Source organism: Ostrinia furnacalis, unplaced genomic scaffold (genome assembly GCF_004193835.3).
Source record: "Ostrinia furnacalis isolate ACB-3 unplaced genomic scaffold, ASM419383v2 OfSCF2381, whole genome shotgun sequence".
Lineage (NCBI taxonomy): Eukaryota > Metazoa > Arthropoda > Insecta > Lepidoptera > Crambidae > Ostrinia > Ostrinia furnacalis.
Window position 1 is genome coordinate 81,158 of NW_021132620.1, and position 13,208 is coordinate 94,365.

Sequence of the window (13,208 nt, forward strand, 5' to 3'; positions counted from 1 at the left end):
ACTGTCATTTATATCCCAGCGAATAAAAGAATTCTAAAACCGTGGATTACCCAAGGTATGCTACGCTGCATCAGAAACAGAAACAACATGCAAAAAAACCTAAAACTTGACCCACATAACGAGATTTTGAGAATTACATACAAAAGGTACCGTAACTACTGTAACTGCTTATTAAAGAAACTAAAAAGGAATTACGACCGAGACCAACTTTTTAAAGCTCATAAAAACCCGAAAAAGCTTTGGGACACCATAAACGAAATAACCCAACGAAAGCCCCCTAAAGCCCAAAATCTCGAACTACTGCACGCTACCTCGTCTCCTCAAGACTCGGTAGATTTAACTAACACCTATTTTACGAACATTGGCAAAGAGTTAGCAGAAAAAATCTCAGGTACTTCTGACTCTCACCCGGTGCACAACAACACAACCAAAAAACAGGTATCATCATTTGTTTTTTACGATACTGACTGTGCCGAAGTACACGAAGTAATTAAGTCTATGAAATTAAACAGCTCCCCAGGATGGGATAACATCCCAACTGCCTTCCTAAAAATAGCTAACAATGAAATTGCTCCAATTATTTCTCACTTATCTAACTTGTGCTTCGCACAAGGAATTTTCCCAACCGTTTTCAAGCAAGCCTTGATAACACCTATTTACAAAGATGGCGACAAAAGTGATCCGTGTAACTACCGACCGATCTCTGTTCTATCATCAATGTCTAAACTTTTGGAAAAATTAATCAATAAGAGACTAATCAATTTTTTATCGAAATATGACATTATTGCAAAAAACCAATTTGGCTTCCAACGCGGGTTATCAACAGAAGACGCCGTAGTGGCCCTTACAACTCTTATAACACAAAAAGTGGACTCTGGAGACAGGTGTCTGGTATTATTCCTTGACCTAAAGAAGGCGTTCGACTCAGTCTCGATACCCATTCTGCTAACCAGACTGGACGAGGTGGGGGTGAGAGGAACGCCTCTTAAACTGTTTAAGGATTACCTATCTAACCGACAACAGCGAGTTCGAATGGGCAACCACATTAGTCGGGAAGCCACTGTAACATACGGAGTCCCACAAGGGAGCGTTCTGGGACCAACCCTTTTCCTGATATATCTAAATAACCTCTGTCAGAGAAACATTCCTAAGGGTTCTGTGTTTTCTTACGCAGACGACACAGCAATTCTGTTCTCCGGCAAATCTTGGTCCGAAGTGAGGAAACTGGCGGAATTGGGGATGGCCAGTGTGGCAGCATGGTTGGATGCAAGCCTTCTTACTCTGAACACATCCAAGACTCACTATGTTTGTTTCAGTAAAAACATCAGATCCCAACCTCCTCTAAATTTTAATTTAAAAATTCACAAGTGCGGCAATCCATCGGTCACTAACTGCCCATGTTCTGGAATAGATAAAGTTTCTTACGTTAAATACCTCGGAGTCCTCCTCGATCAGCGTCTTTCCTGGCACCAACATGTAGAACTGACTGTGAAAAGAGTGAGAAGGCTAATCTGGACTTTCAAAAACCTGCGTCATGTCGCGAACAAAGAATTACTGACCCAGACATATATTGCCTTAGCCCAATCGGTATTGGTATACTGCATATCAGTATGGGGTTCGGCCACTAAAACTATCTTCCTAAGTCTGGAGCGGGCTCAAAGGTCCCTTATAAAAGTCATGTTGTTTAAACCATACAGATACCCCACTGATAATCTTTATGTAGAGGCCGACCTTCTATCGGTTAGAAAACTTTACGTAACAAATATAGTTCTTAAAATGCACAAACTCCTACCCTTTGATGACAGTCTGCTGACCGGTAGGCGAAAGGATAAAGTTGCCATAATTCCCGCCGTAAAATCGGACTTCGCTAGACGGCAATACCACATGCAGTCTGCTACAATTTATAATAGGCTAAACAAATGTCTTANTAACTGCTTATTAAAGAAACTAAAAAGGAATTACGACCGAGACCAACTTTTTAAAGCTCATAAAAACCCGAAAAAGCTTTGGGACACCATAAACGAAATAACCCAACGAAAGCCCCCTAAAGCCCAAAATCTCGAACTACTGCACGCTACCTCGTCTCCTCAAGACTCGGTAGATTTAACTAACACCTATTTTACGAACATTGGCAAAGAGTTAGCAGAAAAAATCTCAGGTACTTCTGACTCTCACCCGGTGCACAACAACACAACCAAAAAACAGGTATCATCATTTGTTTTTTACGATACTGACTGTGCCGAAGTACACGAAGTAATTAAGTCTATGAAATTAAACAGCTCCCCAGGATGGGATAACATCCCAACTGCCTTCCTAAAAATAGCTAACAATGAAATTGCTCCAATTATTTCTCACTTATCTAACTTGTGCTTCGCACAAGGAATTTTCCCAACCGTTTTCAAGCAAGCCTTGATAACACCTATTTACAAAGATGGCGACAAAAGTGATCCGTGTAACTACCGACCGATCTCTGTTCTATCATCAATGTCTAAACTTTTGGAAAAATTAATCAATAAGAGACTAATCAATTTTTTATCGAAATATGACATTATTGCAAAAAACCAATTTGGCTTCCAACGCGGGTTATCAACAGAAGACGCCGTAGTGGCCCTTACAACTCTTATAACACAAAAAGTGGACTCTGGAGACAGGTGTCTGGTAGTATTCCTTGACCTAAAGAAGGCGTTCGACTCAGTCTCGATACCCATTCTGCTAACCAGACTGGACGAGGTGGGGGTGAGAGGAACGCCTCTTAAACTGTTTAAGGATTACCTATCTAACCGACAACAGCGAGTTCGAATGGGCAACCACATTAGTCGGGAAGCCACTGTAACATACGGAGTCCCACAAGGGAGCGTTCTGGGACCAACCCTTTTCCTGATATATCTAAATAACCTCTGTCAGAGAAACATTCCTAAGGGTTCTGTGTTTTCTTACGCAGACGACACAGCAATTCTGTTCTCCGGCAAATCTTGGTCCGAAGTGAGGAAACTGGCGGAATTGGGGATGGCCAGTGTGGCAGCATGGTTGGATGCAAGCCTTCTTACTCTGAACACATCCAAGACTCACTATGTTTGTTTCAGTAAAAACATCAGATCCCAACCTCCTCTAAATTTTAATTTAAAAATTCACAAGTGCGGCAATCCATCGGTCACTAACTGCCCATGTTCTGGAATAGATAAAGTTTCTTACGTTAAATACCTCGGAGTCCTCCTCGATCAGCGTCTTTCCTGGCACCAACATGTAGAACTGACTGTGAAAAGAGTGAGAAGGCTAATCTGGACTTTCAAAAACCTGCGTCATGTCGCGAACAAAGAATTACTGACCCAGACATATATTGCCTTAGCCCAATCGGTATTGGTATACTGCATATCAGTATGGGGTTCGGCCACTAAAACTATCTTCCTAAGTCTGGAGCGGGCTCAAAGGTCCCTTATAAAAGTCATGTTGTTTAAACCATACAGATACCCCACTGATAATCTTTATGTAGAGGCCGACCTTCTATCGGTTAGAAAACTTTACGTAACAAATATAGTTCTTAAAATGCACAAACTCCTACCCTTTGATGACAGTCTGCTGACCGGTAGGCGAAAGGATAAAGTTGCCATAATTCCCGCCGTAAAATCGGACTTCGCTAGACGGCAATACCACATGCAGTCTGCTACAATTTATAATAGGCTAAACAAATGTCTTAATATATACCCACTAAATATACACAACTGTAAGGAAGTACTTATCGAATGGATCAAACCAAGGACCTACAACGAGATCGAATTGATAATACTGAAATATTTATAAAATACTAGTAATACTAAATCCGTTCAGTGGATTTTGCGTGGAAGAGTAACAAACATAACTATTATAATAATATGTTATCATCCAAACACCCATACATACAAACTTTAGTACTTATAACATAAGTAGGTCTAGCTATACGTCACACACACACACACACACACACACACACACACACACACACACACACACACACACACACACACACACACACACGCACACCCACACACGCACACGCACACCCACACACGCACGCACACGCACACACACACACGAGCGTGGTACTTATAATGGAAATAAATAAATTAACTGTTGCATCAAACGTAGCGCATGTAGCGCATATTATATGGATTTACATTAACTTAGTTTACTAGTTAAGTGAATAATTGTGAAGAGGAGCGGTTCTTCCCAACACAGGCAATGTCTTGCCTAAAGGGAAGTTCCTACCATTATCTGTATATTATTAGACTAAGTTACGAAAATAAATTTATTATTAATTTATTATTATAGACAACATCATTTCATTGAACACACCTGGCATGTAGGTACAAACGTATCCTATATTAGGTCATAGCAAAATAAACCCTAATGTATTGTGTTAAAGATGATTTTGGATTTATAACATTAGTAAAAATACGCGCAGACCCTTGCCGGCATTCTTTTTATTTCGTGATAATAAAGTTTCTAGACTTAATAAATATCACAGTCGGACGCACTCGACTTTTGTTCATAAATACTCACCTCAGTGCGAATAGATGTTCATCATTTCAGCCATAGGACGTCCACTGCCGAACATAGGCCTCCCCTAATGCTTTCCACGTTGATCGATTGGTAGCGGCCTGCGTCCAGCGCTTCCCTGCTACCTTTACGATGTCGTCGGTGCAAAACGCAAAAGGAATAGATGTTAGTTCCTTCTACTCATTTGTTTTTTATTTTATTTTTAAGTCTATTATTGTTACAGACGCTATCAGAAGTGGCGGAATCTGTGAAGTGTGCCAAGGAAGGCTTACGACAACGCGCTTTAACTGCGGGCGGTGGCCGCGTGTCTACTCTACTACGAAGCGAGCCGGCCGCCTTGCCGCTCGCCTTGCAAAGCTACGTCTATGACGTTGACATCAAGTTAGTTCGTTCGTTCGTTCGTTCGTTTCAGCCAAATGACGTCCACTGCTGGACAAAGGCCTCCTCCAAGGTTTTCCACAATGCACGGTCCTGCGCTGCCCGCATCCAGGCTCTTATTTATTTATTTATTATTCATTATTGAGCAATTACATATTTGATCCAAATAGCGTCCTAAATCCTCTTTTCTTCCCGCGACCTTTACCAGATCGTCGGTCCACCTAGTAGGAGGCCTGCCCACGCTACGTCTTTCAGCCCGTGGTCGCCACTCGAGAACTTTCCTGCCCCAACGGCCATCGTCTCTACGAGCTATGTGCCCCACCCACTGCCAATTGATTTTAGCAATTCTGCGAGCTATGTCGGTCACTTTGTCAATCAAGGTAGTCTTGTCTTATTTATAAAGTGTTAACCATTTTAAGGCTGGCCGCCCACTTGCTTAGGCGACGATCGCGATGCGCGAAATGCACCTGTATGTGAACGCTCGTTATGGAAATCCTTGGGGAGATCTTTGTCCAACAATAGACTATGTTCTTTGGTTAAACCAAAACCTACAAAAGGCAGTGCTCCGTTAGCTGGAAGGTGTCCATTGCTGTCTTTGTGTAGCCAAAGGATTTCCACGATGCAGGACCTATGTGACTTAAAGAAAAATTCCCACTATTGCTGACTGTTAAGGCTAATATAATAGTTTCACATAAAAGTCATATGTCTTATCACTATGTTTGTGGATGGTGTTAATGTTGATTATTTTATTCACAGATCATGTTCCTACTTCTCTTCAAATACTCTACCTCTCAAAATCAATTTCATTGGAGTCGATAACGCCACGATACCTGCTATGTTCAAGGTTTACATTTGTTTACATTTCTTGACATTATCAAATGCTAAATTCAGAACATGAAAGTCACCTAAATTATATTTTTTTAGGTCGGTGACGACTTACGGCAAGATTCACTAGTACTCCAAGTGATCAAAATAATGGACAGTTTGTGGCTGAAAGCGGGTTTAGATCTGCGAATGGTTACGTTCCAAGCTTTACCGACCAGTAGCAAAAGAGGTAATTCATACAACACTACACTCTGATATTATCCTACCTTATTATGCTTGAGGTCTGATTTTATTCGCGGTCACAAAATTATTGACTTGTCTTTCAAAATGCCATGTCGCGCGATACATTCACGATTTACTTCTGTAACGTTCATATTGATATCTAATCGCACTTTTCCTAATTGAATCATTAATATTTTTTGCAGGAATGATAGAAATAGTGTCAGAAGCCGAAACATTACGGGCCATTCAAACCGAGTGGGGTCTCACCGGGTCGTTCAAAGACAAACCCATTGCGGAATGGCTCGCGAAACACAACCCCTCCGAATTAGAGTACCAGCGAGCTAGGGATAATTTTACTGGTAAGTCGATGGTTTTAGAAATATGATTTTTATAGTAAGGTCCGTTTAACAAAACTGCTCAAAAGTCGATGCAATCTCAGTCATAGATATTTTCTTTGATTGGTCTAAAAATTGAAGTTCAAGCCATCAAAGCCTTGATTGACGCTACTAGTGGATAGCCATAACTTTAATGTTATCATAACGTGACTATCCAATAACTTTACACGGCAAAAGGTCAAACATGACGTCCTAAGCTCGCAAACGATTCAGCGATTCCAAAACTACTAAAAATCTAATTTTAAACTGAAAACTAATTCTGTTTTAGGGGCCCGAATCAATTTTTTTTAAGTTGTGTCTTGTAATCATTAATAAATAGTGTCAACTTCAACCACCCAATGACCCAATAGTTGTTATTTTACCATTTATATCCTAATGAATACCAATTAACGTCTAATATTTATATTCCGCAGCGTCTTGCGCCGGCTACAGCGTGGCAACGTATCTGCTGGGCATCTGCGACCGGCACAACGACAACATTATGCTGAAGACCTCGGGCCACCTGTTCCATATCGACTTCGGGAAGTTCCTCGGGGACGCGCAGATGTTTGGCAACTTTAAGAGGTATGTCTTATAGTCACAACAGCTTAAGGGCTGAGTTTTCAATCATTGGATAACTTTTAATTGAAGAATTGATAGTTTTGGTATGAGAAATATGTCAAAATGACAAGTTATTCTTCAGTTGAAAGATATCTGACGATTGAAAAATCAGCCCTAATTGGAATTAATTATGTGGATATGGTTCACGTCAGTGTGCTACTCTTAAAATTATTTTATGCCGAGGCATTCAACATAGGAAGTTTTATGTTTTGAAGTATACCCATTACCCATGGAAAATGAGTTTTAACTCTCATTGAGATGAAGTCAAGACGTTCGTGATCTTCCAGCGTACCTACTGAAAGATATAGTTCCAAAATACTGGACTGTCCTATCGATGACATTGACAGGGGGCGCCACCGTCAATACCGGATCGCTGGTTCCGATTTTTGCCATGTTGGAAACCATATAGTTGAACGATGGTAGCGCCCCCCTGTCATTGAGTTTGGTGGGACAGTTCAGCGTGGTTCATCTATAGCAAGATAATTTTCTACATTTCTGAACTTCATATCGTACAGTCAAGGAATGAAAAGGTTCGTCAGTTTTCAAATTGATTCCTTCAACGAATCGCGAGCACATATTACCTTTTGAAACTATGTTACAGAATAATCTCGAGTTAGAGAAAATAATCTTTAACTGTTCATCAGTAAATTTCAAAATTATTCAGATCAAAGTTGTTTGATGATTTATCTTGTCATGAAGATTATTATGATTGATATACTAAAACCTTCTTGTTGGTTCAACCTGCCATTATTATTTCTATTAAATAAAAAAAACTATTGTCAATTGGTCAATGTCATCATTGCATTGCACTGATGGGATAGAAAAATAAACAAGCAAAACCTTATTCGTCAGTAAACGTCATATTTATTTAAATGTTAGCAGCACTGTTTCTTGCACTGTTATGTTGGCAGGTTTGACTCTTACAGTACCTAGTGCAAGCGAAAACCGACACTAAGGTGACGAACCTTTTCATTCCTCGACTGTACATCATTCGTTACCAGCTTCACTTTAGAATTCGAAAAATAAAAAATAGTAATTTATGTATTAGAACATTAAAGTTTGAATTACAACAATTTAAATTACATTATCATTATTTATCCAGAGACCGCGCCCCATTTGTGTTGACTCACGATATGGTATACGTTATCAACGGCGGCGAGCGGCCCACACAGCGCTTCCAGCACTTCGTAGAACTATGCTGCATGGCGTTCAACATCGTCCGCGCGCACCACGACCACATACTCGACCTGTTCGCTCTGGTGAGACTACTGGGCTCTTATGTAGTTGTAATAGGTGCTATATTCCATTGACGGCGGCGAGCGGCCCACGCAGCGCTTCCAGCACTTCGTAGAGCTGTGCTGCATGGCGTTCAACATCGTCCGCGCGCACCACGACCACATACTCGACCTGTTCGCTCTGGTGAGACAACTTCGCTCTTATGTGCTTGTAATAGGTGCTATATTCCATCAACGGCGGTGGGAGACCCTCGCAGCGCTTCCAGCACTTCGTAGAACTGTGCTGCATGGCGTTCAACATCGTCCGCGCGCACCACGACCACATACTCGACCTGTTCGCTCTGGTGAGACTACTGGGCTCTTATCTGCTTGTAATACGTGCTATATTCTATCAACGGCGGCGCTTCCAGCACTTTGTCGAGCTGTGTTGCATGGGGTCAATGATACAAAGACATTGTGATTGTAGGACAAATTTGCTTTGCGCAAATTGAAAAGGGCCGTGTTCCTACTGTGAAGACTAAAGCCGGATTAACATTTTTCTGACGTTTTGTGTCGTGACACGTCAGAACGAAATCGTTTTAATACATTACGCGACAAATCAGAAGCCATCACAACACGACACTAGTTCTAGTGTCTGATGCTGAACCAAGTTAAATGATTAGTAGGCCTAAAATGCTCGCCGCGATAAGCTTTTATCGCGCCATTTTGTCGATTTTACGCGATAAAATTTGTCGTTTATCATCGTCAATCATCGCTAAGATTTTATCAAGGCGGCATTCTAGCCCGGCTGATAAATGATTGTTATAATTTAATTACCTCAGATGGCGATGTCCGGAGTAGCGGGCGTGACGAGTGCAGCAGTGGGTTACGTGCGCGCCGCATTACTACCCGCCGCTACAAACGCCGAGGCCGCCGCCGCCTTCGCCCGGCTGATACACTCCTCGCTTAAGAGCAAGTAAGGGCTATGTCACTGCTACTTTGGACCGACATTTCGCGGCAGAGCGTAATCGCCCTAACAGGGCTTTAGGCCTAGTTTAGACAAAGCGATAATCGCGCAGTTTTTAAAATTATTTTGGACCTATGGAAGTTCTTTTTTTTTTCAAACCTTTAAGTTGAAAATTTTAGAATGTTCCGCTAAAAGCATATTTTTTATGTTTCTAGCAAAAATTTTGTATCTTGCATCAAAGATAGGAAGTTGATTATTTTTTTCAAAAATCTGCAATTAATAGGGAATCTGTCAAAAAAAGAAATCTGAGAAAAGTCGACCCAAAAAAAAGATAAAAAAATTTAAAGCCTACTGGGTCATACAATTTGAAAAAATCACAAAATTAACGATAACTTCTAAACTATGAAAAATCGTAGAACATACATGGGGGTGAAATCGATAGGTCTAGTCCTCACCTATCACCTGCCTTCGGCTTGACACCTTACAAGAAACACCCTGTATATCCAACACTGCTTCAAAAGGGCTACAAATAAACACAACCTGTAAATCGCTTAGTCAATGAAAATTTTTTTAAACTCAACTTTGCAGCCACCGATCTTCATTGACAACTGATTTTCCACGTGGTGGTTGGATCCGATGGCAAAGTGTATCTTTTTTTGTAATGGCGCTCCGTTGCGCATCATCATTATTACTTTTGTCGACATTAGCACTGTCCCATTTTTTAATTGAAAAATAATCAGCCTGTTATTATAACCAAATATTTTTTTTCAGATTCACCCCAATAAACTTCTTCCTCCACAACCTCGCTCAACTGAGGGCGAGCGGCGATCAAAGCAGCAATACCTCTGAATTGCTGTCATTCATGCCACGGACGTATACGTAAGTTTCAATCCTTTCACTTTCTTGAGCAATTGCTATGATATTTTAAACCTTAATGACTAGTCTTTCAGCTCAAAAACCCGAAGAGTTTTCAAGGGAAAATGATCTTTGTATTGTATCAAATATGTTCTTTACTCACAGAATGGCCCAAGAAGGCCGCTTAGTCAGTGTGGAATGTCTCGGCTACGAGAAGCGCTACGACCCGGAAAAGCACTACGTGTACGCGCTACGAATCTTCAGACAAGGACAGACGACTCCGTTCGTGCTGTACCGCTCTTACAAACACTTCACGGAGTTATACCAGAAGATATGCCTGCACTTCCCTCTAGCGAAAGTTCATAGGTAAGAACATATTGCTTACTTTGTATGAGTAATTAATGTTTATCTTTTACTTATGAATTGGTAAAGGATTCTACAACACGTCATTATTGCAAAACTCGCATATCAAACTTGCGTATCGTCATACATTCCATAGGAAAAATCGACAAGGAAAAAGATAATGAATACTCAAAGTGTTACTTGTACATATTATTTATTTCAAGATTAATTACTTCACAACTGTCTTAAATCGTTCACCTATAAATAAAATAACTTAAACAGTTAAATTAACACTCACTAAACACTCATTTAAAAAAAAATCACCCAAAAGTATATTCTACGCGTCACTATTGTCTCTATTATTATCATTACCTAATTTGTACTGCAAATCCAGAACCATGTTCTTTCGAGAGGCTTTTTGCACGCCGGAGGCGGCCGGCCGGCTCATCTGCTGTCTGTGCTGCGATATCAAGTCCCAACTATTCGTCTCCGTTTCTATGGGCTTGCTAAACGTCACATTCCCCGGATTGCTATTCCCTGCCGTTGTATTCGGGCCGTCAGAATTAACGGTCTCGGCGTAAGGCGGAGGACCACTTGTTCTGCTAATGGAACTTTCTAACGTGTTCGTGGAGTATGATGGTGCAGCGTTCGCAGCTAATCGATTCGATACCACGTGAGGAACAGGCGGGGCCTGAGAAACTTGTGGCTGAGGGACGGCCGGTGCTTTCTTTTTGGCCGCTTTCATCACTTTCGCCTGTTCCTGTGCTGCCTTCTTTTCTGCCTCCCGCCTAATTTTATCCTTTCTCGCTTTTTCCTGCGCCTCTGCCTTCTCTCTAGACTTCTGCTCGGCCAATCTTTGCTTCTCTAGTTTCTTCTGTTCCTTATCCTGACTTTTGTTTTTAACTTTTCTCTCTGGCCTCGTCGGGGCAGCATTCTCTTGCTGATGAGACGCCGGTCGGCCTCGAGGGTCCAGGGAAACGTCATGGCTGCTTTTAGTTAAATGTGCCGGTAGATTATTCGGTTTTACAAGATCGCTTGTACTCTTTGTGGGCCTTAAACTGGGCTCCGGCTTAGTGGACGGTGGAAGTACCACCATGGATGGAGTAAGCTTTTTCGGTGGTTCGGATATTCTGGCATTGCCTGAAAGATGATGCAATGTCACTTTATTACGAGGTAAGGTTGGATTTTAACCAATCACAGCCTTGAATATTTGTTTGAGCGTTGTATAAGAACTTTAGACTAAAAAGTGTGTGTTATTATGGTAGTCATAATAAGCGATACAACATAACCTTCAAATCATTCAAATCCTATTTAATCTTCTTATCGTTGACTACAGTACACGCCCTAGTTTCTTTTAAATTTGGAGTTATAAAACGTTATCTTTCTGTAACCTGAACAAACAAATAAAACAAATTCACGGTTCATTCACTACTAAATAATAATCTGTATGGCTTACTAATCTTACCATAGAAATCATCTCTGTTTATTCTATAGGCCCCGGTCAGCGATACTGAGGTATCTATTTCATTGTCTTTCTTCCTCCAAGAGCTCAAGTTCATAGACGCCCGGAATCCTCGGAATTTGAGCATCAGGATGACACACGACACGCCGCAAAAAAACGCCACAGTCGCAACGTAGCTCACTGGATTGTCAACTGCAAGCAAAGTTTAGGGTCGATTCCGAATTTGCACTAGTTTTTTTCCGAACCGAACGATTAGTGTTATCGTACTTACGGTCCGTGGGATTTCGTATCACTGCCATTGTAATATTTCACTTCCCACATGTAAATAAATATTAGTATTCGTGACAATTGCGGTTTCGTCCATTACTGTTTGAATCAATACCTGTTCTATTAGATTAGATAATGATAAGTGTCCGACGAAGTTATTTCACGTTTAATGAGCGCAATCTTATCTTGTACCAACGAAATTATTCGAACTAATCGCGGGGCTCGGTGACAAAGGAATCTGCAATCAGTTTTTAATTGTTTTCTTCAGTTTGACAAACTTTTTTAATTTACTTTGATCAATTTAGATTTTATCTACAGTTTCAAAGATGATAAATAATAGTAACTGGTATCTTTAATTGTATAATACCACAGAATAAGTAATAGTACAGGTACAGAAGGATTACTCCGCAAGACGATTTAAATAAATGCGAGTCTTGCTACGACGCGATACAGTGGAATTCAGCTCGCACAGCACTACGTACCTACAATTTTATTCACCTACAAGTTTTGTCTCTTTCTATCGCGTGCCTCTGAACTCTTCTTACGCTGTTAGGGTTGCTGTCTAGTGAAAAAATAATTAATCTACTTATTTGTAATGAGGTACGTATGTAAGTAAGTATGCATTCATTATGGAAAACCTTGGGAGAGGCCTTTGTCCAGCAGTGGACGTCATTTGGCTGAAACGAACGAACGCATTCTGAGCAGTAGTCATAGTAGGTTAGGTTCCTATACTATCCTAAGAATTATTGATTACCTACATGGCCAACATACCTTTCAGCATCTTTGGAAAGCGAAAAAAAAATAAATCCGGTAGATTACTTTTCGAATTTAAACACCCGAACGCCGCACAATATTTCTTTCTCTTTATGTCCATTTTTAAATAATACTTCGATCATAGAATTATAATCATACTACAACGCACGCCAGCGTCCTGACGAGCGCGCGCGTGACACTCGACTGATATAATACCCGCCGGCGGGGCGTTTCGCTGTAGGTAATTGAGAATGTTACTAGGTATGCAAAATCACTTGAAACCTATGTTACAGTTAAGCTTTTACATATACAAATACATTGGTTTTTGTTTCATTCAAAAATACCAAGTAGTTATGATTTTATAGGCATTCAAAGTTCGCTTAAATATCGAGTCC

The 13,208-nt window shown here is 40.8% G+C and overlaps 2 protein-coding genes across 6 annotated transcripts in view; one reads left to right on the forward strand and one right to left on the reverse strand.

Annotated features, from left to right (window-relative positions):
- Pi3K68D (phosphatidylinositol-4-phosphate 3-kinase catalytic subunit Pi3K68D) overlaps nucleotides 1–13,208 on the forward strand; it is a 46,070-nt gene that overhangs the window by 25,228 nt on the left and 7,634 nt on the right. For 4 of the 5 annotated variants that reach the window (XM_028308095.1, XM_028308098.1, XM_028308099.1 and 1 more), the window contains exons 22-30: nucleotides 4,757–4,914; nucleotides 5,668–5,755; nucleotides 5,836–5,965; nucleotides 6,162–6,317; nucleotides 6,767–6,917; nucleotides 8,056–8,212; nucleotides 9,010–9,143; nucleotides 9,906–10,013; nucleotides 10,155–10,355. In XM_028308095.1, coding sequence (XP_028163896.1) covers nucleotides 4,757–4,914; nucleotides 5,668–5,755; nucleotides 5,836–5,965; nucleotides 6,162–6,317; nucleotides 6,767–6,917; nucleotides 8,056–8,212; nucleotides 9,010–9,143; nucleotides 9,906–10,013; nucleotides 10,155–10,355 — 1,283 coding nt within the window. Of the gene's footprint in view, nucleotides 1–4,756; nucleotides 4,915–5,667; nucleotides 5,756–5,835; nucleotides 5,966–6,161; nucleotides 6,318–6,766; nucleotides 6,918–8,055; nucleotides 8,213–9,009; nucleotides 9,148–9,905; nucleotides 10,014–10,154; nucleotides 10,356–13,208 lie in introns of those variants that run through there. The other variant, XM_028308100.1, reaches the window with a different exon arrangement.
- LOC114355311 (pollen-specific leucine-rich repeat extensin-like protein 1) lies at nucleotides 10,558–12,306 on the reverse strand. Its single transcript, XM_028308102.1, has 3 exons — nucleotides 12,065–12,306; nucleotides 11,797–11,985; nucleotides 10,558–11,471 (listed from the first exon to the last, which is right to left on the reverse strand). The coding sequence occupies exons 1-3, from the start codon at nucleotides 12,090–12,092 to the stop codon at nucleotides 10,669–10,671; spliced, it is 1,020 nt and encodes a 339-aa protein (XP_028163903.1). The 5' UTR covers nucleotides 12,093–12,306; the 3' UTR covers nucleotides 10,558–10,668.